The following is a 27,102-nucleotide window of genomic DNA, read 5'->3' on the forward strand; positions in this document are numbered from 1 at the left end:
GATAAAAGTGTGTATCAAAATTTGTCATTTGAGTTAGAGTGGCTTCAAATTCTAGCAACTGTTCTCATATTTGTGCTCTGGACATACTTCAGCAATACCATCAAACTGTCTCTCCTCCTTCACGCTAACCAATTTTTATGTCTTGTCCTCATCCAAAGTAAGCAATGGCTTGGTTTCAGCCCCATGGAGATCACAAGCAACTGAAATCAATTATTTCCAACACTATGCTAAAGATACCTCTGATAGCATGAGTTATTAAAAACAAAACCAAGATTATGAAAACATTCTCTAGCAAAGAAAATTAGATGTCCATGGTTTCTGTACAAAAGAAAATCTTAGGTATTGCTTATCTATTTTTGTTTTTAAAATAATGCTGTCCTTTGAGGAGACTTGCATATTGCAATTAAGAAAAATTAAACTGCTACCAAAAACGTCATCTTTCAAAGATGTTCAGTTGTAACCATAATGTATAATAACACAGGGTGATTTTTTTTTTATCCAGATGAAGTTAAAATTGGAAATAAAAATACTTAATTGACTCAACTGGCGAAAATTCCCTTTAATTCCATTGGAATTTTGCCATCAGAGCTGTAAACATGTGGCTTTTGATAACACATGTTTAACTAACTCTTTCATATGAAGCCAGGAAGCAAATATGGATGAAGCTGCACTTGAAAATAGTGACTTTCTCTGTGACAGCTTAGGTATTTATTGTATTTTAATCATAGTGGGATGGAGTGAGTAGCCATAAGTTTTGTGCATCACTTCAGAACACCTCATAAGAGCACTAGTCCACCCAGTAGTAGAAGAATAACTGCACTTTCACAGCATCTGAAAGCTAGCAGTGCTTCAGAGCAATTTTTACTACAGCTTTTACACGTTTCCTCGAAGTTGAGAAAGCTACCCATGTATTATAAAAATAACTGAAAAAGAAGAAAAAAACCACACTGAATCTTTGCTTTTTTATATTGTTTTGCAGAAGTCCAACTACTTCCTGAGCACTCAAAAGCTAGACACTAGTTATTTAAGTCCCAGTTCATAAATTTAAAATCAAAACAAAAGATGTTCGAACTAGCTGATATAAAAATAGAAACCAGTGCTGTGAACTAGTTAAAATAAATGAGTTCTGTGAATAGTCAGTGTTTGGGTTTGTTTTCTTCCAAACTCTTATTTTTATGCAAATATGTGTGAGAGCAAAATTCTAGTAATTTATCTGGAATTATGTACTATAGGGGACTGATAACACAGTGTGGTCTCCTTAATCCTTAAATCACCAGTCCAATTCAAATGGCCTGTTGGGGCACCAATAAAACGTTAATATTGCTAACAAATATTGAGATTGCCAGAGATGTTTCTTTTCACATCATTAGAAAAATACAACAGATAAGACGCCCCAGTTTACAGCTAAAACAATAATCAACTAGGAAAACTAAATAACAAATGTCTTAGCGTGATCCTAATCCATTCATTTATATCTACACTGGAAAAAACAGATCTCAGCTGGCAACAAACACCGAGAACTGAATCTGTCAAGAGAATGATTTATCTGTTCTCAGTGAGGTGGGTCTGTCTTGGAAGAACCAGCTCAGTGTGTTACTAGTGAGAGAATACATCCAGGAATGGGACACCCTGGACCGAGGAGTTCATCAAGAGGAGGTTTCTAGCAAAACTCCAGGACACTGTCTCAGTCCAAGCCTCCTTCCAAAACATCTGATTAATGCTTGGCAGAGTGACAAGGTAAACAAGGGAAAAAAGCCAGGCAAGTTAGCAGAGACGTTCACTGATGTCAAGATTTCTCACTGCCGACATTTTCCAGCAAAACGCTCTCTGCTGCAGGATTTCGAACCAGTTCCACACGCTGCTTTCAGCAGTTCCCCCTTCTCACTGGGAAGGGATTGAATGGGCAGGAGAGGCGAGTGGGAGGAAATATCTAGCATCCCCCCACCTTTTCTTTTCCCACTCTACCAGCACCTTGCCACTCAGCTCAGAGCCAGTAACACGTTGTTGCAGCAATCTCAATAGTTTGAGGGGAAAAAAGCAACATTACTAGATAAACAACCAGGTCAATTTTTCCCTTCTGGTGTCTTCTACTTTTTAGTACACTCTATGGACACTGCTGGTGCTGTTGCAGTGCATTTTCTGTCCTTAAAGGTGGAGGCTGACTTTTCAGAGTTGCTAATCTGGCACTGGTTTTGAACATTAAATTGACTTCATATACAACCAAAATGCTGACAACATCAGTGAAAAGAAACACATTGTGACTTGTTCTTCAGTACAGGACTATACACTGTGACTTGCTGAATAAATTAAATACAAACAATGCTTCAGAACACAGCAAGGGATGGGGTCTGAGTCCATTTATCCTCCTCTGTAGTCACTGGAAACTAAAAACCCTTCCATCCAGAAGCAGAGCAGTTTTAGTCTGCTACTTCACGTATGATATGTAGTTAGGAATCAAGTGAGAACTGGGAATGCACAAAAAACTTCCAATCAACCTCCACAAGCATGAGAAGCTGGTAAATATAATTTTTACTTTTCAGTGATGCATTTTGGGGTTAGCTTACAGCAATTCCTTAGAAATGGATTCCGAAATATCCCAAGGGTCTGTACAACTGAAAATGTATCTTTCTGCTAAATAAACTGATACTACTTCAAGCACACATCAGTCTAAAATTTCAGTTGCTTCTGAAGAAATTAAGTCCTCAAGGACTAATAAATTTTTACCTAGTTTCTGAATGAGCACCTTCCTCTTCCTTCCACATTCTGTGCAAGGCTCCAGTCATGTGTATGTCCTAAAATCCATTTTCACTCCAGATAAGCTAGCCAATTATTTTGTTTTTAAGTTTACACATGGATTCTTGATTCTTAAGACAATCGGATTCTTGATTCTTAAGACAATCTCATTTTAAGCTATAGTTACTGTAAAACACTCCCAACATTTGGCATCGCATTTTATGAAAGTCTGCAGAGAGCTCTGGTTGACTGGAAGTGTGCTTGGTAAGAGCTTGCTTTCTACCAAGTATGAAACTCCCCACAAGCACTACCTGCCAGTCCCTTCTAACATCAGTTATCTGTATAAAGAAGAAAAGAGTAATATACATTTTAAATGTGTTTTTACCCTTTCTGTACTCACTCTGTTGCCAATGCTGCTTCCCAGATATTAATATTATCAGCAGTGGGTTAACTCACATCATGTTTCATTTAAATGACTATATCTAATCACTCTGTGATTTCACAGTAGTACTACATGTGGGTCTGGGCCTCAGCAGAACAAATACAATGGAAAATACATGCTAAATGCCAGACAGGTTTCCCTTTTCATAGACTAGCATTTTGGTTCCTCCATTCCTGAAGCTCCAGCAAAATATTTTGTATGCTTAAAAAGTCCCTTCCTGGGAAGCCATTTAAAATAGGCTACTGTTAGTATGGAAGCAAGTACCCTGAAATCTGCATTCAGTCTCTCCAGCTCACCACTTTTAAAGTCAGTTCCTCACTTGCTGTCTCGTCCAATTTTCTTTCCTACTTGCCTCCCACGCCCATTCTTCCTTTTTTCTGGGCAGTGTCTGGTCTCTGCTCAGCTGGAGCAGGCAGTAGCAAGACTCTTCCTTGATTCTCTCAACCTCTCATAAAATAGGATTTTTTCCCTTTTCTTATCAATGTTGCTCCTTTCAAATGATTGTAACTTAAGAGATATTCAGACTGCCGCATATTAAGTTAAGCAGAAAAGCTCAATCTTTCCCCAGCATGGACCTCTCTGTTTTGCAGCTGACTTTCTTCAAAAATTCCTTTGCTTCAAAAATTCCTTAGAGCTCCAGCTCACTTCAGAGTCCTACTAAGATGAAAGCACGATGTGATGGGATGTGCCCAATTAGATGCCACCAATCTTCAGCAGTTTAGGCATTAAACCTCTGTCTGATCCTGCCAAATCACACTCAGCAAAGCCTGCATTACCTTCATGAATACCTACCAGAACTTTCATTATGGTCTGTGTTGAGCTCACCAACCACCTAGTGAGAAAACTGTTATTCTCACACTTAGACAGGAGACAAAAGCCATCAGAATACAGGAAAAGGATGTATATTTTTGTATATGTGAAGTACAAAGCCTACCTCTTTCTCCTGGTCTTCCTGGTTGACCAGGGCTTCCTGGAAACCCTTGCATGCCTGGTGATCCTTGTTCACCCTGTGGCCCTGGAGCCCCTGGCCGACCCGGCTCACCAGGAGGTCCTGCGATGGTTCGTGTTGAGACAGACTGGCTTGGAATCTGGTTCAGAATTGAGTTATATCTTGCCATATGACCTGTCAGGAAAAAATGTCATCATTTTCAAGTTGCAGGGGAGAATCTGGTTCAGGTAAATTTGAACAGAGCACTGGCAGGTCCTCCTCAGGGCTGTGGTCTGTCATGCTTTGATAATATGAAGATGTGTTAGTGGAGAAACAGTGGTTTAGGGAATACTGTGAAAAGGGAAAGAACTATTGTGTAGTTTTTTATTTCCTTACTTTGATGTTTTGGGTTATTTTTGTATTTTCTATCTATAAAAATTTAAAATTGTCACAGCAGAAGCTTCTGTATACTACAATAGTTCGGAGACAATTCAGGCTTTTTTTTAGATACCTGATGCTAATCGGCTCTACTTGGACATAAATCCATTTGAACATAAATATAGCTGGAACATAAATCCTGACCGTCCAGCCTAAAATTAACAGATCCCCTTGGATGCACTAAAACGCATCATATTTGTAAGTAATTATTGGCAGGAAAAGATCAATTTTAGAGATAGAAGCATACAAACTATCAGTGTACTTACCCTGGATGAGTTGTTCACACACTTGCCGAGCAACAGCACGCACCATTGCTTGGGACTGGAGATCACCCTGGATAACAACAGCAGCAATGTCATAACGCAATTTTTTGCATAATTTCTGCCTTGAAAAGGCTTAGAGCAATGAAAGACATTTATTATCCCTGGGAGATTATATCCTCATAGATGAGAAAAAAGCCACAGAAGTTTTGGGATTTCCCTGGTTCCCATTACTGTTTTTAGGCAGCAGAGGTCTGAGAAGATAACCCTAATGTGAGATTTAGGGACATGCTTAATGCCACATACTTCTCACCTTCAAAACATTAATGTAGCTATATATAAGACAATGTCTGGAAAAGAAGGAAAGTTTGCCTGATTGCACAGAGAAAACTATTGTGCCTGTAAACACAGAGAAACATTAATTGTCAGAGAAAGCTTTTTTATGAGACAGAAGGCCAGATTGGAAAAAAATGATGGCTAACATGAACATAGACTTACCCGCTCACCCCTTTCACCCTTAGCTCCAGGAGGACCCTATGGAAAGATTCATTACAAAATTGTATCTCATTTTGTTCTATCTTGAAATTTTTAACCCCTAAACATTTGTCTCCCTTTCAACATCACAGTAAAAGGAAAAAAAAAAAAAAACAGACAAGGAACAAGGTTTCAGGAGGCTATGTGACAATAACAAATATACTGTTTTCATTTCAGTATTTTGGCAATTACATGGAGACAATGACTTTCTCAGGGGTTTGTCAATTCTCTTGTTTAAAATGGCAGCAAGGGCAGGCCACAGGTCATTTCAGAGGACTGAAATGGGTCTAATTATCACTGAAGAAGACAAGGCTGATGTGAGACAAACTATCAGTCTGAAATTTGTAGCATTTGCTGCACCAAGACTCTGCATCCACTAGGGATAAGTCATCTGGGGCAGTTACAACTTCACCAGTGGAGGTTTTTGGGCTTCTCTAGACATCTCTCAGGAACTCCTGAAGCGGGGAAAGATCTGCACCAGTCAGGTAACCAGCTGACTGATGCATGGTTAAAGCACAGCTTATTCTATCCTGGGAAAGAAGCAAGATTATTTCTACCCTCTTTTCTGCCTTTTGGGAAAGACAGTTATTGAAACTCAGTAATTTTTCACCCGCCTAGCTGTTTTTTTCAGAACTTCTAGAGTCTAAACATTCACAGCAGAGGTCTTACATGACTCACAGGAATATCTATACTCTAGGAAATTTAGTTCAATATCTGGAACATGTGTTTGGACAGGAACTGAATAGTCAGCATGTTATACATTGATAGTAATAAGTTCCATAGCTCATCAAATCTCCTTAGTAGATTTCATGATCACACTTAGAAACTATGCAGAAGTTAGGGCATTAGGTTATCATCTTTGCTTACATATTATCAGCCATTTTGCTTCCACTTAGCCAAATAAAAATGCTTGCATTGGACTAATTCTGCAAAGCAAACTGAATTCTATTCTATAAATTGAGTCAGAAGCACACACTGTCATATTCTGATGCCTTTAAAAATTAAATAGAACATTCACTGGAAAAAAATTGAGCAGGCTTTATAACTAACTAAGTGGTCAAATGATAACATGTGAATACACAATGTTATCTGAACTGTTACAGAGAAAAGGAGATCCACTATAAATCTTCTCCTCTATGTAATTTACACACTCATTTTATAGTTTTATTCCTTTCTTCTGGTTAAACTGCTTTTTTTATAATAAAGAAAATAACAACTGAAAGACAAACTTAGTATTAGAGGTTCCTAATACTTAGTTTCAGTATAGAGGGTGTAATTTTCTGCCCAGTGAAACTGATGGTCAAATGTATGACAACATTCTAGAAAAAGCCCTGATCATTAGTCAGTTGCCCTGATGTAAATCCAGAGTAACCATGAAAGCCAGTTTTTTATTTATGCAATATTTTCACAGTTTAAAAATCAGAATAATATTTTGGAAATATTTAGGTTAATAAATGGCATACTTTAATTTCCTGAGAGTGGCTTGAAGCGCAAAGGAAAAAACAGAGAAAGTAATTACACACAGACTACAAATTCACATACTGTTATGTTTTTAACTTCTGTGATTTAGTCTTGTGTTTTGACTCTCTAATCCCTATATTCCAAACATTGCATGCAAGAACAGCAAATAAATTCAATTATGAAGAATGAACAATGACCAATATGTTTTTCTTAAGCACTAACTGCAAACAGATCATAAGCTATAAATATTGAGGAGTTCTGTAAAACAGGGAAGCCAGGATCAGAAGCCAATTAATGCACAACAGCAAATATAGCAATATTAATTAAATTTACTCACAGGAGCTCCAACGTCACCTTGTGGCCCTTGGCTTCCAGTAATACCTGGAACACCTGGAGCACCAGGTATCCCCTACATGTAAAAAGAGAAAGAAAATATTTAGTGGTGATGATAATCAACATCCATGAATCCTGATAAGGGAAATAACTGTGATGGAGAAGAAGTGCACAAAGCAGACAGTTCTGCCAGTCAGAAACCAGACGTGCTGGGAGAGAGGACTAAGAAGCGCATGTTGCAGGAAAAACAGCACCGGAAGCACAGCTCTGAGAAAAGCACTCGAGAAAGATGGACTTGTGTTGCTTCCTTGCTGAAACAGGCACGGCTTGCTGAACCAGAAGGCTAAATCCTGTGATGTTACTACCATGTTCAGGGGTGATGACTCAAAAAATCCTTTGTAAAAAGAACAGGATGGATAATAATAAAGAACCCCCGGATAACACTCAGTATCATCAGCAGTTTCACCTAACTTCTTAAATCTATCAAGAAGGCACTAACCTTGCCTAACTGCCCTAGCTGAGAAGGATGAGACAGATTCTGGAGGCAACATATGTCTCACTTTGAAGGCTGAACGTGGCCTCTGCTGTCTGTCTTGATTACTCTGTGAGTGCATCCGAATACCTGCACTCACCTCCAGCCTCCAGACCAAGCAAAACTTGGCAATTCACTTTAACTAACAAACCTAATTTGAATGTCTTACAAAAAGAAGGTCTTGTTTCAAATATTAAGAGCACCAATTCCCTTTATATAGTATAGTTACTTGACTAAGAGCCAGTTATCTATCTACTGATAGAACAACTGACTCCCCTCCCGAAGGGACACATTTTTTCTTGAGCTAATTAAGAATGGAAAGAGATTACACTGGACGAGCAGCTGTCTGCCAACCCTATGTGTCATGAGAATTTTAACTTCCAAGGAGAACCCTTGGCCTTGGTCTATCCAGTGAAGCCTAGATAAGTGATCTACAACCCCTCAAAAACCTGCTGCTTTTTACAGTAATGAATTCCACGGGCAATACTCACCGTTGGGCCAGGAGGTCCTTGTGGCCCCGTGGGTCCATCTTTGCCAGGAAGGCCCTACGAAAGAGAAATATAAGCAATTTTATTGGCTTTTTATATGTACTTCGTGAATCTGTTCCATTTCATCTAGAAGACTTCAGGTTTTATTTTTCCTTTGTTTTTTCTTAAATTAAGAACGGGTAGTAGTGCTTTTTTAGAATAAAATTCCATTCTTTGCCCTGGGGAGGGTTTATTTCTGAAAAGAAGCTATAGCATAACTGGTATTTCTTAAAAATCCAACTAGTCTCACAATACCTTTGAAGAAGCAGCGATGCAAAACTCTTTGTACTGGCAATTACTCTGAGTAAATTTCACTTACAACGCTCCTGTAGTGAGGTAAATGAGAGCATTTGCCGTCAAACTTCTCTGCCACAAGACGGGTCACACTTCTACATCTCCAGTTCTCACTGGTTGCAACTCTTCACAGTCCCACTGATGAAGTGCTGAAAGATGGCAGCGGAGAGTCTATCTCTCTGCCCAGCAATACCGTACATATGTACTAGCTATCACCGAGGTGCTGATTCAGGAAGCAGCAGGAATGCTCATGTGGTTTACATTATGAACGTGCCTCAGAGCTTCCAGAAATGAGAGCCAAAAACTAAAGATAACTTGGAAACTGGAAAGCAAGCAAATCATAGAAAAAAGACTGACCAGATGCAGAAGAAAATACACTGTTAAGTATTCTTGCAAATTAACCAATATGCACATTTTGCATCCAGATGCTATAAAGCATAGGTTTCTGAACAGCTTGGTGATAAGTCTATTTAATTACTATTTTAATTACTACACAGCCTAAAAAGGAGAAATATGATCTTATCTGTGGCTCAAGACCAGAATATGGAGGTGAGAGTAGAGGAAGGAGGGTTTGGAAGTGTTTATGCTGAACACAAACCAGTAAATAACATTATAGGCCTCAGTATCTCGTAGACCTTCACAAAAAAAATTCGTATCTTTTTCGTTTTGTATTATTTTTCTGAAACTTTATTTCTAACACAATTTTAGCAGTGAATATAGCATGAACTATTAGTTTTATGCTTTACATAATTTGGAAACTATGATTCAAACCTACTATCATATGGCATTAAAAAATTGGTTGGGGAATATTATCTGCCATGTACCTGGAAAGGATTTTTTAAAATTTGACCAGAAGGGTGTTTTCATGATAAAATAAGCCACATCATCAACTCATATTATGTCATCTTTTCAGGTCAAGCACAGGGTCCTGCACCTGGGTCAGGGCAACCCCCGGTATCAGCACAGGCTGGGGGATGAAGGCATTGACAGCAGCCCTGCTGAGAAGGACTTTGGGGTACTGGGGGATAAAAAGCTGGACATGAGCCGGCAATGGGTGCTCACAGCCCAGAAGGCCAACTGGATCCTGGGCTGCATCCAAAGCAGTGTGGCCAGCAGGGCGAGGGAGGGGATTCTGCCCCTCTGCTCTGGTGAGTCCCCACCTGGAGTCCTGCATCCAGCTCTGGAGCCCTCAGCACAGGAAAGACCTGGACCTGTTGGAGCAGGTCCAGAGGAAGCCAGAACAGTGATCAGAGGGATGGAACAGCTCTGCTGTGAGGACAAGCTGAGAGAGTTGGGGTTGTTCAGCCTGGAGAAGAGAAGGCTCCAAGGAGACCTTATTGCAGCCTTCCAGTACTTCAAGGGGGCTTGTAAAAAAGATGGGGACAGACTTTTTAAGCAGGGCCTATTGCAATAGGACAAGGCGTAATGGTTTTAAACTAAAAGGGGGTGGATTGAGGCCAGACCTAAGGAAGAAATTTTTGAAAATGAGGGTGGTGAAGCAGTGGACCAGGTTGCCCAGAGAGGTGGGAGATGCCCCATCTCTGGCAACATTCCAGGTCAGGTTGAACGGGGCTCAGAGCAACCTGATTGAGTTGAAGATGTCCCTGCTCATTGCACGGGGGTGGACTAGATGGCCTTTAAAGGTGCCTTCCAACCCAAAGATTCTATGATTCTATGATCTATGCGTCCTTAGTCCTGATAAGGAAATACCTTCTTATTTCACAGTGTAGCTAGGTGATTCCTGAAGCTTCAAGGACCAAAGCAGCTCCCCTATCGCAGCAAGCTCTAAAGCAAACATAACAGCTAAGTGGCACTGAAATAAAGATACTAGTAGTGTCTCTATCACAGTAGTTTTAAGACATATAGAGAGAAAAAGATTACAAGCCTAGCTCAATTAAATAAATTTGCAAAGGAAAGTGTGTTCAGTCTTTAAAACTAGTGTTTGTAGAGGAAACAGAGAATGGTATAAGGAACCTTGAACTGCATTAAAAATCATAATATAGAGTTTCTGGTATCCTCTGGAAGAAGCATTTACTTCTGATCAAGGTTTTGAAAAATTCAATTATAACTATTCACAGTTTTATAAAAACATGACAGTCCCTAAAAGGTAATGCAAACTAGACTTGTTTTTGTAACAGTAAGGCCTTCAAAAAGAGCAATACCTTCATATTTACAAGCGTATTTCACTTTTTAAAGCAAAGATTTACAATCTGTGTTTATTTCTGATCAGTTCTAAAGCAGGATGAAAACTGGTTGGACCCTTTAAGGGCTTAATTTAACTAGGAGGAGGGAACTGTAGAGCTTTCCACTGACTTCTAAGATCTAGTGTGGATTCACACAAACTTCTACAGAAAAATAATGCTGCATGTCACTCCCTTCTCCCATCCCAGTCAAAGAGTAGAACTAACAGTATGATCAGAATTACATCGTTTTTGAATGTATTTCATTTCTCCTTTCTTCTGAGCAATATTCTTACTCTTGGCTGCTCAAGAATCATCTCCTATCTATTCTCCTAAGATTCATTTCTCTTGGCACTTGTGTCTGTATCACTTGGCCACAAAAAATCGCCTCCTACTATTTGTTAGATGTGAAAATTGCTATTTATAAATGAAGTCAAAGAGAAGTTTGTTTCAAGAAAGAGTATGGCAATACCAATTCTCCCATGCAGGTGAAAGACCAATGTTTTTTGTGCTGCCAACAGAGTTTGAAGATGATGTTACTTACACCATCCGATAGCCAGAATGGATTTGACCCTCATTCTGAACTTGTGAGTAGTGGGCAGAGGAGATTAGTAGGTGCCAGGAAATTGGCAGGAAGACTGGGAATGTATTTCTTCTGGCTCTTTCTGACATTATTTTTGGTCTGTGTAATGTACAAGAAAATAGAGCACTGTGAGAATTCACAAAGTTGTATTCAGAGCACTGAAGACGTTATTCACGCTCCCATTTATTGAAGTCTCCTCTTTGCTTAACGAGCTCCAGAATGACTGAGGGAATTGCATAGCACAACAGCACTTTGTCTCTGATGCAGTCACAGCCAGCATAGGAATGAATCTGTACAGAGCCTCTCAATCTCCTCCATGGAGCTGCATGTCCAAGAACATGGACAGATTTTGATGTGTGACCTCAGATGTAAGGTGGTTTAGAATCAAGATATGTATTATTTTAGAAGGTTAACTTAAATCACAACATATTTTGCTAATGGCATGAAAAACAGTTATGGAGAAACAGTGTAGCTGCAACAGAATTTATTATCACGGATTTTATTTGCCATAATGCAAATGGCATCACAGAACGTAGGCACCACTCAAATCCCTGTAAAATCTCAAGTCTGCTGAAGTCAGTGGAGACTGCTGCTGACCTCACTATAAACTCTTTAGCTGTGACTATCAGAGAAATATTACTAAATGCTATCACAGTGTATTAAAATCTGAGGTGTAGCTTGCAACCGATTTTACACCAACATGAGCTATTCTAAATTAAAGCTGACCCAGAAAAAGAGCAGAAATGGGGGGGGGTTTTTTGAAGTGTTGCTTAGAACACACAGCCTTAATTCAATCAAAATAAGCTAGCTCTGTCTTAACACACAGTAATGCTGACTTAGAATTTCTTCTCTTCCTTGTGAAATTACCAGTGCCATCTACAAGCTAGATGTAAGTCTAAAATTATTTTACTATTAATTCTTCATAATGTAAAACATACATTTTTGGCATATCTGTTGTTAATCTGTCATACTTCTCCTCCAGTATTTGCAGTGTGCTATTAAGATTAATCTCTGGAAGATAATACTCCTTTCCTTGTGTATCGTGTTCCTTTGACTGTACCTTTACTTGTAAATTAAACAAGTCCTAAGAGAAAAAGATGTGACACAGCTCATATTAACATGCATAACTGCATTTCTGTGGCTTTGTGGAAAAGAACTGGGGGGTCCTAGGGGACAACAGGTTGAACATGCGTCATCAACACGCTGCTGCAGCAAAGGCAGCCAACCACAGTCTGGCTGTAGAAGCACAGTCAGCAATTTTAGCTGCTCCTGAAGCGAGGTAGTGTTCCTTCACCTCTGTTGAGCGCTTTTAAGAGTACTTCTGGAGCGCTGTGTCCAGTTTTGGTCTCCCAAGTACAAGAAAGACTGACATACTGGATCAGGTCCAGCGGAGGGCCACCAAGCTGGTCAGGGGCTGGAGCACAGGACACATGAAGAAAGGTTGAAAGAAGTGGGTTTGCTCTGCTTGGCAAGCTCATTGCTGTCTAAACTACCTGACCAGAGGAAAACAGGATGTAACCAGACTCTTCTCAGAGCTGCACATCGATAGGACAAGAGGCAATAGACACAAGTGGAAACAGGGGAAATTATCATTGCATGTTAGGAAAAAATGTTACAACGAAGGCAGTCAAATAAATACTGTCACAGGTTGCTCAGAGACATGGAGTCTTCATACTTGGAGGTGTTCAAGACTCAACTTAACATGGACCTGAGCAACCTGATCTGATCAGACCTGTTTTGAGCAGAGTGTTGGACTAGATGACCTCTGAAGGTCCCTTCCAACCTTAATTCTATGATTCTATAAATCCCACTAAAAGAGCGTGCATTTAAATGGCCTACTGGAAATGGCTTCTGATCTATGCTATCCCCTGAACCACATGCTGTGAAAAAGTTGCAGTTGGCCCAGCATAACACTGCCAAGAGGAATGATAAGCATTAGACTGCACAGGTCACTAGCCAATGCTCAAAACCATGTTCTGGCAATATCTAATTTACTAGCCTAGATGCAGGCTTTCTGTCTCACAGTTGGTCTCTTTGCCCTTCTGCTCTCAATAGGAGCCATCAGAAACTGAAGAAATGTTTAAGAGACTGAATCATCCACTCTATCAGTTAGAGGTATCTTACTGCAGACCACTGTCAAGTAGGATAAGGTAGCATTGGTCAATGCTTCTGGACTCCAACCTAGCTCCAGCAGCTGAGCAAGAGAAATCAATCACTTCATAATTTAACTCTGTGGTCCCACCCCTATCAGACATACAGGGAAGCACATACAGCAAAGCTTCCTCCAGAACTTTATCGTGTGAAGGAAGAACCTTGCCTCTTTGCTAAGGAGAAGCTTAGCCAGGAGAAGACACCCCTGAGGAAACCTCCAGCTGACAGTGAGCAGTGAAAATGTCAAGGGCACAAGAGATACAAAGTTGTGAGTCAGAACGATGAAGATCCCTCCTTACAGTGTGTCATCAAGCAGAGCATGCTTGCTGCTCAGGATGATATATTAGGCTTCTCTTGCTGCAGCTGTGTAGATCTGTCCTCTCGGGTAGCCAACACTTTCCAAGAAAGAACAGGGATTGCAATTGTGACCTGACCTTGGATAGTAGCCTCGGAGATATGGGAAAGGGAAGACTTCTCCCCCTTCTACCTACATGTCTAAACAAGGGTCAGTCTCAGTCTGCTTCCAAACTTTATACTCTTGGCTGAAAGAGATGAGCCAAAAGCACAAGAGAGAGTAATTACTGTCTACATACCCACCAGAAGCATGACGTCGGTTTGGATTCTCCCGCATGTGCAATTCAAGATGCATGCTGCAACATGATATGCTTGGGAGAGTTGGTGGAGAAACACAATCTATTCTCTTTCATAAAACCTTTCTATATTGACAGCATTTGTACATATTTAGCATATGGTTTAGTGGGCATGGTGGTGTTGGGTTGATGGGTGGACTTAAAGGTCTTAAAGATCTTAAAGGTCTTTTCCAACCTTAATGATTCTGTGAAATTCTGTGAAATATTTGTAATATGGGACAGTAAGTGAGAACACCACACAACCACAGCCCCAGCCATAAAATAAAAAGAAACAATTTTCTAGTTAATAAAATCTTTTATGACACTCTTTTATAACTGGAAGCTGATGAGAGGGGACTAGCGTGGATTCTGAAATGTAGATTTAAACCAGTTACCAGATGGATTTAAAAATATTATAATGGATATTCAGGAAGTTTGCTTTGTTATCAGACAACACATTTTTTTGCTCTGATTCAACCTTCACATGGTATTTTTATTACATCCCACTTTTTTCATAATGAGAGTATTTAATTATGAAAATGATCTTTGTATGAAGTCATACAACTGACAGGGGATATGCTCTATTTTTTAATGAGTTATTAAAAGCCAAGAAACAAATAAACTAGAGACTAAAAGCAAAAGTTCAGAAATACAAAAAGAATGTTTACAGACTAATTGTTGAATTAAAACATTAAGAGGGAAAAAAAGACCATTTGTCAACTGATTTCAACAATAAAACCAGAAATGATGAACGCTAGAAATCAAAACTATAAAGAAGGTAAAAGAACTGTAAAAATGAAGTGATTCCAACTACCAGTAACTAGAAGGAAAAAAGTCTCCATTTCAGGACTACTTGAGTTTAATACCATATTGTCCCCAGTTCAGCAAAGCTCTCAGAGATCTCGCAATAAATATCAGTTCCGTGCTTACCTCCCATTAAAATCAGTGTGATCAAGCCATCTGTTTAAGTACTTTACAGCACTGGTATCACTATATTTAAAGTATTTCAATGAACAATAAATACTAATGACGAAATGATGCTTAGGCTAAGAATAATAGAAAATCTCAGTTCTAGTAGTATAATAGCTGCAAAACAGTTTGGCATCTTGGCTAACGGGAGGAAGCCCAACAAAAGGAACACTATACAAAAAGGCAATTTACTTCTCGGGAATTTTCCAGTTCCCCTTTGCTGTCGCTGCAGGTACGCCCTTTACAATTATGCCTTTCTCCACTGCTTAGCTTTCAAAGGGACAGTGGTGAAATCATTGGTTTGAATCTTCACCTATTAAAAGCAATTTTATGTTGTCATAACTTCACAGGAATCAAATGAGTAACAACACCATAAAATTAGTATAACATCATTATTTGTTGCCATAGAAATAATTGCTGCTGCACAATATTGCACAAGAGTCACACAGAGACAATAACAGGCTAACAGACCTCATTTTATGAGATCTAGGCTATTTATCCAGCTACTTTGATTAACACCAGAAGAAAGGGAACACATGAACCAAGCATGATTACCATATCTATAAAAACTGGCAATTTATGTAATTGCCCTGCCTTATTATAGACAACACTGGGGTCTTCTACAGGATAAGCACTGCATGACCTTTCCAGGCTGTATCAAAAGCCTTTGCTGCACTAGTCTTCCCCGCAGCTTTTCTCAGAAATGCCATTTCTCTGCAACAACCTGCTGACTTCCACGTGGGAGAACTAGATCAGTTCTGAACTGCTGGCTGACATCAAGGAATGGCTGAGGGCCTCCTCTCCTAAATAGAAAGTGAGCTCCAGAATAAAGTAAAAACACGGAGTTGTCTTGTCTCTGAATTGCAGAATGCTCAGTCTGCCTTGTGATCAGGAATGCAGAAAGAGGAGGCACATACCACTCACGTACAGTGTCTAGCACCAAGTCCCCTCAACCTGGCTATCATCAAGATTAGACAGCATGGTGGCAAAAATCCAAATGTCCATCAGGCTCCAGGTCTTTATTAACGGGTGACATCAAGCTTGGGGAATTTAGAGGGAAAAAGTCCCAATACAGTCAAAAAGAAGACATTAAAAACATGCAAAATTGAGCTTACATACAGAAGGAGGCATCACGGTATTATAAAGTAGGAAAAGGAATATATTTACCTTCATATTTCAACACAACTTAATTGAAAATTTGAAAGCTATTAAGGTTATTCATCTGATGATAATGTTGTGTAAATCTTTATCTTAATAAAATTATTATCTATGCATTGCCCAAATTCTACAGTAACTTCAGTGGAATATGCCAATTCTTAAATTCACAATAGTGAGCTCAAATACACATTTCACTATAGGTTGTTTTTTTTAATAACAAGGTCTCAGGTTAATGCCAGAAATCCAAAGAAGGTCCAGATTTCTCTGAAGTTCAAGTTACATTACCATATCCAAAAAAGGTTTATGAATATGTAAATCTTGTTCAAGTGAAACTGAAAAGTCATATTTAATCATGAACTTCTGCTGTAGACGGTAACCTAGTATTATGCTAACAATAACTTTCCAGCGTCTGTCTAATGATGAAACAAAAGTCTCCCCAAGGATGCAGGGAGGAGGACGTAGAGGTTTAACTGCACACATGAATATGAAGACTTTTTTACCAATTCCTAGACAGACTGTATCTTCATTCGTTCTAGCAGAAGCAGAATATGGTTGACTACATTTTTATATTCTTCAACTTTTCCTTATGTCAGCAGTTTCTACAGGTATTGTTTTACATTCAGTATTACATTCCCTTGTATTTGTTTCTGTTATTCATTAGCTAGAAAGCAAATTTAGATCATTGCATTGCATTGCATGCTAATTATGTACCATTTAACCACCACCTCATTTTAAATGTGTAAGCAAATGAACTAATTGGCAGTGCTGGACACTAGTGACATCTACTCCTATCAAATGCATTAAACACAAACATAGTGCATGGCTCCTCATCCTCGTCTAGTATTTCTTAACGCCGATCTAGCAGGTGGAAGGATACGCCACCCTATCTCTGTCTTCTCTGTTGATTGGCACAGTGATATGGGTCTCCAGAAGTTACAGAATACAAGTGACACAACTATAATAAAACAACCATGCTGGGAAACATATCCATTATGGAATGGAAACTCTTAAAACAAACGCAAAACATGTTCATTTTACCTTACCCTTTGACCTTGAGCTCCATCTCTTCCAGGTGAACCTGATGCTCCTGGGACACCCTAAGCATTATAAAGAGAGGGCAAATAATGACATCAAGTTAACAGAATTCAACTAAGTCACTTTCCCGTGAAACTGTATGACATGCTTTTGGAAACATGTTTTGGATAAACAGAACTAGGGAGTTCAGTTTCAGTAAAGAAGGTATTTCTGTGAAATGAGAGATGGTTAAACACACATTGTTAACATGCACAGGCTTCGTACCCCCTCACTACAATCCTCTGTTAAGAATACTGAAAATCTCATCAATTCAGGCTTCCTGTGCCACTAAGATGAAAACAGCTTTATTTCCTACATCATTCCAGTGTCATGTCAGTGTAACTCCACTGTATGACATCAGTACCTAAAAATACAACTGCTTTTCCTCTCATTGCTAAAATGGCGTCTGTTACCATACAGGTTGAGAGAGGCAATTCTGCCCCTCTACTCTGCTCTGGTGAGACCCTGGAAACATTGAAGGCCGTGCAGCAATATCAAAGGGAAAGCCTGGCTAAGCAGGATTACAAGTTACATCCAGCAGTTCCCCATTGTTCAGAGGAAATGTCACTCTCTGGCTTATGAAGGTTGCAGAACAGCAGTCTGGGACCATTACTGCGGTGGTCCAGAAGGCTAACAACACTGTGTGAGCTTACCACCCCTAGCACTTATGAACAAGAGGGAGGAACCTGGTAACAACCAACAAATACTGGATGGATATAATCAGCAGAAGAAGAGCATCTGAAAAGCGAAGAGCAAATGATCCTGGAAAGCAGCACTAAATGGGAGTGAAATATCCAGACTAAACACCAGACACCAAACTGAGTAAGATTCACTGAATACTACAGATTTTAAGATGCCGATCTGGTGAAAGATGGCATCAAAAATTATTAAGTGCCTGATCTGTCCTCCTAGGTAACTCCAGGAGGAATTCAATGGGTTTAAAGTGAAAACAAGCAGATGTTAATTGTTCACTATGTAAGCAGAAATCTAAGAGTGGATAGGTTTTGAGGCTACAGAGACCAAATTTCAGTGTTAAACAAGGTCAAGAATGTAACCAGTTCTTCAGGCCCTGAATGATTTGGTCAATGCACACCAGCATACCCTAGGTTCTTGATTCTAAATCTCTATTCAAATTCATCCCACAACACGCTTCTCCACGGTTGTGAATATGTACCCTAAATTCACAATGATGTCAATTCAACATTCAAACTTCATTATTAAGTGACAGGTTAAACAATAACTTAGGGAATACCTGCAAGCCAGGAAAACCAAGATCTCCCTTCTCTCCCTTTTCACCTGGTGGCCCCTGCAAATTAAGAATCACACATAGTAAACCAAATACATGGTTACTTTCCGATTTTTAATAGTTCTTTTCAGCTTCTTTAGAAAAAAACCACCAAGCAACCAATAAGAAAAGTGACTATTTTTTTCCTGCTGAAAGCAAACCTACAGACTCTATTTGCAAAACTGTAAATGAAGAATTTACAAATAGAAAATAAAGAAAATTAAACTCATTTTAAAACACTTCAGAATTAACCTGACAAAACTACAGCCATTATGTTACAAAAAAGGTATTTATTTTCTTTTCTCTTCAAAGAAATATGTTTCTCTTCAGCCCTCAGAAGTATTTCCTATAATGATGAAACCAATGGATTTCTATGGAAACTAGACATGTTTCTACAGTACATATGTATGACAAAGATATACTTTTCTAGATAATAAACTCATTTAATTAAATTTTATGCAGAAACACAATTTCTGTATCAAATAAGTATTCTTATAATGAATGTATTGTGTATTATTCTCTGATGACAGCATTATCAAGAATATACAGCTTTGGTAAATCATTTTGTACAGCAGTATCATATAGACGGGGTAAAAAGAAGAAAGTGTATTACACCATAGTAAATTTTGAAAAAAAAGTCTAGCAGAAAAAGATATACATCTGCTATCTTTCAAGATTTGTGTGTACCCACCTACCGGTGACATATATTAAACAAGATTAGTGCTGCTGGTTCATTATTCTACCAATGTGTCTTTATGATGAGATTTAGTTATTTCACAACAGCATTGCAAACTTCAGGCCTAATCATCTCCTCAGATGACAGACTCTAAGTGTAGAGAATACTATTGCTTAATTTTGGCAGTGAATATGGTGTTCTTGCTTGGGTATACCTTTCAAGTCAGAACTGATCTGCAGTGAGCAATACCACAATCAGAAAAAGATAAAATATTAATATTTTGGTTTAGGGCCATGTTACAAACCCCACTGCCATTTTTTTCACTTGTCTCCAGGCTTGAATGCTAATACCTGGGTCATATTCAACCTGCAATCAAATCCCTTCAGCTAACTAAAATTTCAGATCCAAATAAAAACAGGAATGTTGGCATTGAACGCACATCCACTATAGGTTAAACACAAATGTGTGATTTCACCTCAAATACTGAAATTCAGATTCTGATCAGGACACAAAAGGTATTTTGGTCTAGGCTAAGAGATGTACTGTTCGAAACGTCACAGGAAAGAACCCTATTGATTTTAGAAGTCTCACTGGAAGCCCTTGAATAGAAAGTCCACTGGGTCCTTGTGGTCCTGGAGGTCCTTGCGGTCCAGGAACACCAATTTCACCTCGAGGTCCATCTGGTCCCTTAAAGTAGCACAGGACACATCAGTTAAACTCTTATCATATGGACAAAGGCAGCTTCTGTTTGAAGAATTAAATACCAATAGACTCAAAAACATCTGAAATATGGGTTAACATTTGATTGAGCAGTGAGGGTTCAATTTAAAACTGCCTGGTTCCTTTATAAGTACAAAAAAAATGAAGATTTATGCTGTGACAGCAGCATTCTGAATTTTATATCTTTTTATCAAGGAACAAACAGGACAAGCAATTGTTATGAAAAGAGACACACCAAACGCCAATGGCATTTCACTGTGCTTTTTCCTTGGCGACATCAGAGGTAATCTGGAATTCATTTGGAGGTTTACAGGCAGCAGAGATAAACCAAGAACCTGTGCATGTGACAACTGTAAAGTGCTGTACAAAGTACCTTTGGACCCGGATCGCCACGATGACCTTTGGCACCTCTGACACCTGGACCACCCTGTGAAGCACAAGCACAAGGACTTGCTGAAAACCAAAACTCTCAAATAAACAAAAATGAAATCCAGAGAAGCTAAAACAGTTTTTTCTTGCTCCTGAATCAATGTTCAGGAATTAGTGAATAACCTGTCCATATCCTTCCACTGGAGTAACTAAACTGAGAACATACTTAAGTGTGGCCATACACAGGAACAGATTTAAACACAGATGTGACTACTTTCTAGAGCCAAGAATGCACAACACGTAAGCATCAAAATAACACTGAAAGCTACAATAGGGATGGAAATGTATACATGTGGTCATGGGTTCCCTTCCAGTTGTTGAAACCTCCTGCACATCTGTCTGTTCTCACCAAAATCACCACATTGCTAATGTCTGTGTTTCCAATGACTAAGGAATATTTTTCAGCAAGGGCAACTACTACTACACTTACCATGGTTTAATTTAGAGCTACTCTTAGGTAAAACACTCTTTTACCCATTTTTATCTTTTTCGCTTTCTTCAGTGGTGCCTACATCTGTTAAACATTTATTAACCAGCTGTTGTCTTTTTTATTAGTATTGTCTGAGACACTGGAGTTGCATATATCTATGGATGGCTGCCATGAATGTGTTTTGCATATACATGCTGCATGTGCTTTGTCCTCTAGGACAGCGTAAATAAAGTGTGTTTTTTTCACTTTTTTCAGATCAATTTCCCTCTTCCCCCACCTGAGTATATTGCTTAATCTCTTGGGATATGAGCTTTAGAGGGATTCTGCCCTTCTTTGTACTCAAAAAGGACCTTGTACAAGTAGGCACCATAACTGAAGAGCGTTCTTTAGAGGCTACAATAAGTACTTATAAAAATAACAGCAGTTACATTAAAGACATAAAAATAGAAAATATGCTTGTCATATTAAATGCATATGTAGTATCTAGGAGCCTTTAAATAGGAATGCAAATAACAGAAAAGTTTGGAAGTACTAGAGTACTCTTGCTCTTCAATGAAGGTATCGTGATACAGTCTTAATGTGTGTGATCACAGAGCAGTTTTCTACTCCTTGTCCTAGCTCTTTCAGTCTTCTCACTTCCATCTCACAGCTCTATGGCCATGACCCATTCCATCACAGTCAGCTCCGACTCTAAAATCTCATCCCATGCTCCCCACAGAACTGTGTTCCAGTTGCCAGTTCCCAAATTCCAAGTCGTCGCATTTCTGCATTCCAGCCCAGCAGCTCCCTCCACCCTTTCTCCTACCTCTCTCTCAGATTAAGAATTCCTATGCAAATACTCAGCAAAATAACTGCAACTTTTTAACATAAACAAAATCACACTGTTTTCTCCCATTTTGTTCTCAGAAACATTGCATTTTTACTGAGTAAGAATATATACTTAAAAATAGCTTGATGGTGAGCCATTAGATCATATGCTTTAAGATTCATACTGCATTTGGTTCACTTATCCATGTTTTGAACGCAGTGACCTTTGCTTGGTAAAAGCACAAGTTCCAGAAAAGCATTGATTTAAGATGAAAAGATCACAAAAGCCTCCCTCATTTTTCTCATAAACTTGTTTTGGTGGTTATTCCCCAGCACTACTAAGCTTGTGTGACTAATTTCAAATATTTTATTTCTTTGGCTTCTACTTCTAGCCAAGAATTCCTGTTATGCCTTTTTCTCTTATTTTGAATAACTTCTTAATAGCCAGTGCTTTCCCCCAGAAACAGTTCTTAATCAATTGTTATCAAGTCACTTTCTTATTTCTTTTTAATAGTTTAATAGTGCTATGAAGCACTGAGAGCTTTTCATTGCAATTAAACCTCTCCAATATTTTTTTGAGATTAAATTAAATTAAACCTCATCCAATATTTTTTGTCTCTTTCCTCACCTTCTCCAGTTCTGCAGCACATCTTTCAAAATGCAGACATCAAGTTTGTGTGCTATCTTACTTTTACTTTGCGTGGGGAACTTCAGACAGCACAATCAAATTCTGGCAAAGATTAAGCCATAAAAATAGTATCCCATAGTGAAATCTGCCAGATAATCTTAACTCTAAATGATACTTTGTCTTACCCAAAATGACCCACTTCCTAAAAGAGCTTAAAAAAATGTTTCCAGAGATACTATCCCACACAAATGGAAGCCTTTTATTTGGAATCTTTTTAGTCTAATGTCTAAAACTGGCTACATGGTAGAATCCTGATCCCTTAAGCAGAAAAATCCTTGGCTTAGAGAAAAGTCACGTGGCATTTTAACGACTTGGAGCAGTATTGACCAGACACAGTACATGTGACTTTCTGGCTTTCGGTTGGCGTGGGGATGAACGCTGACTTTATTCTTTTGCTCTGCTTTTTCCTAGGCTTCTTTCTTTTTTCCAGAGCTATGCTACCTAACTGTCTGGCAAAAAAGTATCACTCATAAGACACCACGTTCCAGAATCACATACTCCCCTGCCTAGGCCGTGATTTTCCTGCTTGATTTGAAGCCTCCTCTTCATGGCAGTATGCTACTCAAAATATTGTTAGTCCTAAATGTAATAAATAGAAGTACATTATTTTACTGCTGGGTTAAGCTTTAGCAATTCCTGATCTCTATGTTTTGAACTATAGTAACACACATCCTTCCAGTCAAATAATTTTTAAATATTTTTTATTTTACTATGAAATATGGTCAAAGTACTCTAATTCAGTTGCATTTTTGTGTGTATTATCCCATTGCCTTTTTCACAAAACACAAATTGGACACCTATATACAGAAGTTAAAACCTTAATCCATACTCGATTTATAACCTACACTCAAATAGGAGAACACAATAATTTTTCCATGTTCAAGATACACCTCTTCAGTGTACTTTCTGAGTTCCTTTTAAAGTTTTTGTACCAGAGCTTGAAGAACAGTTCTTGCAGAAAGACTAACTTCTGAGTTATTACTAGGATAAGCGTCTGCTAGGATCTACTACATGAATATCTTATGTGCAAGTTAATTTTGTGGTTGAACATGTATCTCATGTAATTTGTGTACTTGAACCTTTTCAGAAACTTATTTTCCTTCACATTCTTCTCTGTCTTTTTCTCTTCAAAATATGCTCTTGGAGCATCCAGGACACAGTAGAAGCAGAGAAACATGCAGTTCAAACTTGTTCACAAGAGGGCCTCATCTCAAGCTAACTTAGCAAGCAGCCCTAGGATGCCAAAGTTATCAATCTAGCTGTAAAAGAAAAAACACGACTGTTCTACAAACATCCCAGTTAGGATTCCCATTAAACCAAACAAATAACAGACCATTGCAAACAGAGCCTACAACTTTCCTAAACTGCTAAAAAACAGCCTCAGGATGTGAGATTGAGTTATCTAACTTCAGTGACCCGTATCTCAGTTGTCTGGTCTGATACATTATCTGAGTTTTTCCACAAGCCAGTAAAGAGAAAGGACATTTATCCCATCTTTCTAAGATTCTACACTGAGATAGAAGGAAAGTTAAATAATTGTCTTTTAGAAGAGACTATCTACTTCCACCAGTTACGCAAGGAACTTATATTTAACTTAACATTTACACAGTAAACAATTAGATTAGTGCTATCAAAGCAACACCACCAAGTACAGGTAAAAATTGTGACAGTGTGTATTTCATCATTCACTGGCAAGCTAGAAAAAGTTTCAATTCAACTTTCACTGAAGCCAGGTCATTTTATCCTCTCCTCCCTTCACTGCTTTGGGGAACCTCTCTGCCTCTAGCAGCTCTCAGAAGAACCAGCACTTTCAGTCCTGCTTTCCAATAAATACTGTACTTAGGGTAGGGCTTTTAAGACAGAAAAGTCTTCTTTCATCATTTATCACACAAGTGACATTGTCATACCCCATAGCTTTAATTCATAAGAATATTGTAAATTGAGCATTTCAGAAAGGTAAACTCAAGCTACATTTAATACACATGTCCTAGAGTAGACAGATAGAAGGTGATTAAAAAATTGAAAATAAATGTCACTATTACATATTTACTAATGCTACAGACATGTAACAGGATTCAAGGTCTAAAGTTTACTCTAACTGCTTCAAATCTTGATGAAGCCATTAAAATTTGACTGACTTATTGGGTGAGAAGGTTTTTTACAGCCAAGTAATATCTTGGCATCTTTGCTATAAATTGAATGTAATTTTATCGCTTTGCCAATACTTAAAACCCTAATTTAACCTTAGTAGTTATACAATGGCAGTATATATCCATGTCTTGGAATGAAGGTGGCCAGTGGACTATTTGGTACAGTTGACTACAAACCCGAATAAAATCATACCGGTGGTCCAGGAGGTCCAAGGGGACCTTTATTAGCTTCTGAACAGGAACAAGCATGAGGAAGGGCAGGGCAATTTTCTTCATCTCTCTAAGGAAAGATAGGAAAAGAATGATGACAAAAACTTTGCTTCAGAAGTTAAGAACTTTATGAATCTAAGACAGAGTACTATGTGGATGCCTCAAAAGCACCTACTTGATTTAGAAACATATATCACATTGACTTTCAATAGGACAAGTAATCCAAGCAGACTTGGGCTTTTTTGAAAACTCTTAACTGTCCATTTCCATTAAAACATTTGTCTCAAAGTGGAAAGCAAAAGGTAAATTTTACAATTATTGAAAGAAGTTTCTTACCAAGCCAGGAAGCTCACAGCATTTGTCCCGATTGGCCCATGAGGTAGCACAAACAATGTCAAACATCTGTAACTGCAGCTGTTTCAAAACAAGGGTGATGTACAAAATGACTGTTAGTTGTAAGATTGGTGCAAAACAGAGCCATCAGCAAGAAAAGCCACCTTGATTCAAGTACTCAGATTAGACAGAGGAAAGGGTATCAACTTCAAGCAGCTCGCCACAAATACGCTTAAATGAAAAGGCTTATCTTCTAACCAAATTGTCTGAACTATCAAACATCACATGGATTAAGCAAGCTGTTAGAGGTTAAATACTGCAGACATTTGTTGGATTATCCCCACTTCCTTGACTAAACTCCTGATTTTGCCCAATGGTGCCTCCTGATACCTTTTTCCTAGCAAAGGTGGCATTAAGAGTTAGGTGAAAGTGAATTCAGCCTCTCAAAACTGAGTAATTTCTCTTAACCCATTGGTCTGGTGCTCAGATTTTATCTGGCAAAAAGTCTCCTGTAGCCTATTTCTTACACTGGAGCTGAGCCACAAATAATATTTATCATCTTCTCCAGTTCTATTTTACTTTAGAATATGCCCTCTCGTATCCATATTATCCCCAGGCAATGAAAGTTTAAGGATGGTGGAAAGCTTGCTCAACACATGACAACAATGGTCAGAAAAGAAAATTCCCACCACAGGTCTGGGAACGTGGTTTAGACACAAATTTGATCTATGAGAACACACACATTTGTTGAAAATAATGGCTGCTAGGTACTCAGAAAAAATATACTAAATAGGACTCAACAGTAACACCAATTGTCTCATTTACAGCCTTGAACTGAACAAAGGGGTCTAGAGAGATGAAGCTTTCTTCTGTTGCTATTTTTATTCTTTTTCCATGCTTCATTTATGTGCATACTGAATAGAGAGGGGAAGGGAACAGAACGTCCCATTAAATTAACCCCACATGTTAAAAAATTTGAGGAACTGCTAGAGATCGAACTCTCTTTGGTTTTGCTCCCATTATTGTTTTCAGTGGCATTATTTTAACACTACAACAGAGGAGTGATTTCAAAGATTTTCTTAAAGCTGCATTGCTTCTAAAGCTGTAACAATAAGCTATGTATATGCACCCTATGTATAAGCACCTTCAGTTTTGCCTAGTTTTTTTCTTATATAAGTCAACTATTATATTTTAAATGAAGGAATACTTTCATATACATAGAAATGCTTCTTACCTACCAGCAGATTAACTAGTTTGTAGATATGCTGTACTACAGATGCAGACACACGTGAGCTGGCTCCATGCTAAACGCCTTAGACAGTTGAAGTGCAGCATGAAGGCAGCTTTTGGACCCTTGGTTTGGCTCCACAAAGGTCTATCCTGTGTCCAGCAACTCTGTGTCCCTGGCTATGTCAAATGCAAGCTGGCTCCTGGTGGAGCTACTTAGATGCCTCTTTGCTACGCATCCCAAAGCTAGTAATTTCGGGAGGACTCATTAACTTGAGCACACGAACATACTGCTCTGGGACTGAGAATGACCCAGGGCATTTGGATGATACTACACTTGAGCATATAAGACATCCCAGAAAAGGCATGCAGGAACACCTGAGCTGGTTGTGCAGAAAGCGTCTTAGGTTCAGAAGTAAGTAGTATTGCCATTTTTTCCGAAACCCAGTCCATCCCAAGCTATTATGCTATCCTGAGCAAAGGAAAGGTTGACAGTATTGGCTAAATTTATGCAGTCCCACACAGGCATGTATATGCATTCGTTTTCTCTGGATTAGACAATCTAGAGCTCCATAGTGATAACACGTGCTGGTGTAAAATAAAGAGCAAATAGACATTCGTTGAATTGCTGTATTCACCACCCAAATGTTGAATGACTCAGTATTCTTATTTTAAAATATTATGTGGGTTGCTCTGACTCAAGTTAAATAACTAAACAAAGCTTTCTTTGCTACTGTTAAACATTTATTCATAATTCTCTGTATTCATAGAGATTTTGCTTTCTAAATATTCAGCCCTGCAAGCAGAACTAGTAAGACAGAAAAGTCTGCCCATCCCCACCTGATCAGGCTACAGTTCTGCAAAGATTTCTCAAGAGCAGACCATATCACGCATTACTTCTTTTAACAATATATATACACA

The 27,102-nt window shown here is 38.7% G+C and overlaps 1 protein-coding gene across 1 annotated transcript in view; it reads right to left on the reverse strand.

Annotated features, from left to right (window-relative positions):
- Positions 1-27,102, reverse strand: part of COL14A1 (collagen type XIV alpha 1 chain) — a gene marked incomplete at both ends in the record, with an annotated part of 124,761 nt that overhangs the window by 8,562 nt on the left and 89,097 nt on the right. The window contains 11 exons of the mRNA XM_082015593.1: positions 4,110-4,298; positions 4,808-4,874; positions 5,300-5,335; positions 7,134-7,205; positions 8,153-8,206; positions 17,196-17,249; positions 18,479-18,532; positions 19,779-19,874; positions 20,281-20,334; positions 24,605-24,691; positions 24,958-25,035. Coding sequence (XP_081871719.1) covers positions 4,110-4,298; positions 4,808-4,874; positions 5,300-5,335; positions 7,134-7,205; positions 8,153-8,206; positions 17,196-17,249; positions 18,479-18,532; positions 19,779-19,874; positions 20,281-20,334; positions 24,605-24,691; positions 24,958-25,035 — 841 coding nt within the window. The remainder of the gene's footprint in view (positions 1-4,109; positions 4,299-4,807; positions 4,875-5,299; positions 5,336-7,133; positions 7,206-8,152; positions 8,207-17,195; positions 17,250-18,478; positions 18,533-19,778; positions 19,875-20,280; positions 20,335-24,604; positions 24,692-24,957; positions 25,036-27,102) is intronic.

This window comes from Phaethon aethereus (assembly GCF_964289735.1).
Source record: "Phaethon aethereus genome assembly, chromosome: 2".
Classification (NCBI taxonomy): Eukaryota; Metazoa; Chordata; class Aves; order Phaethontiformes; family Phaethontidae; genus Phaethon; species Phaethon aethereus.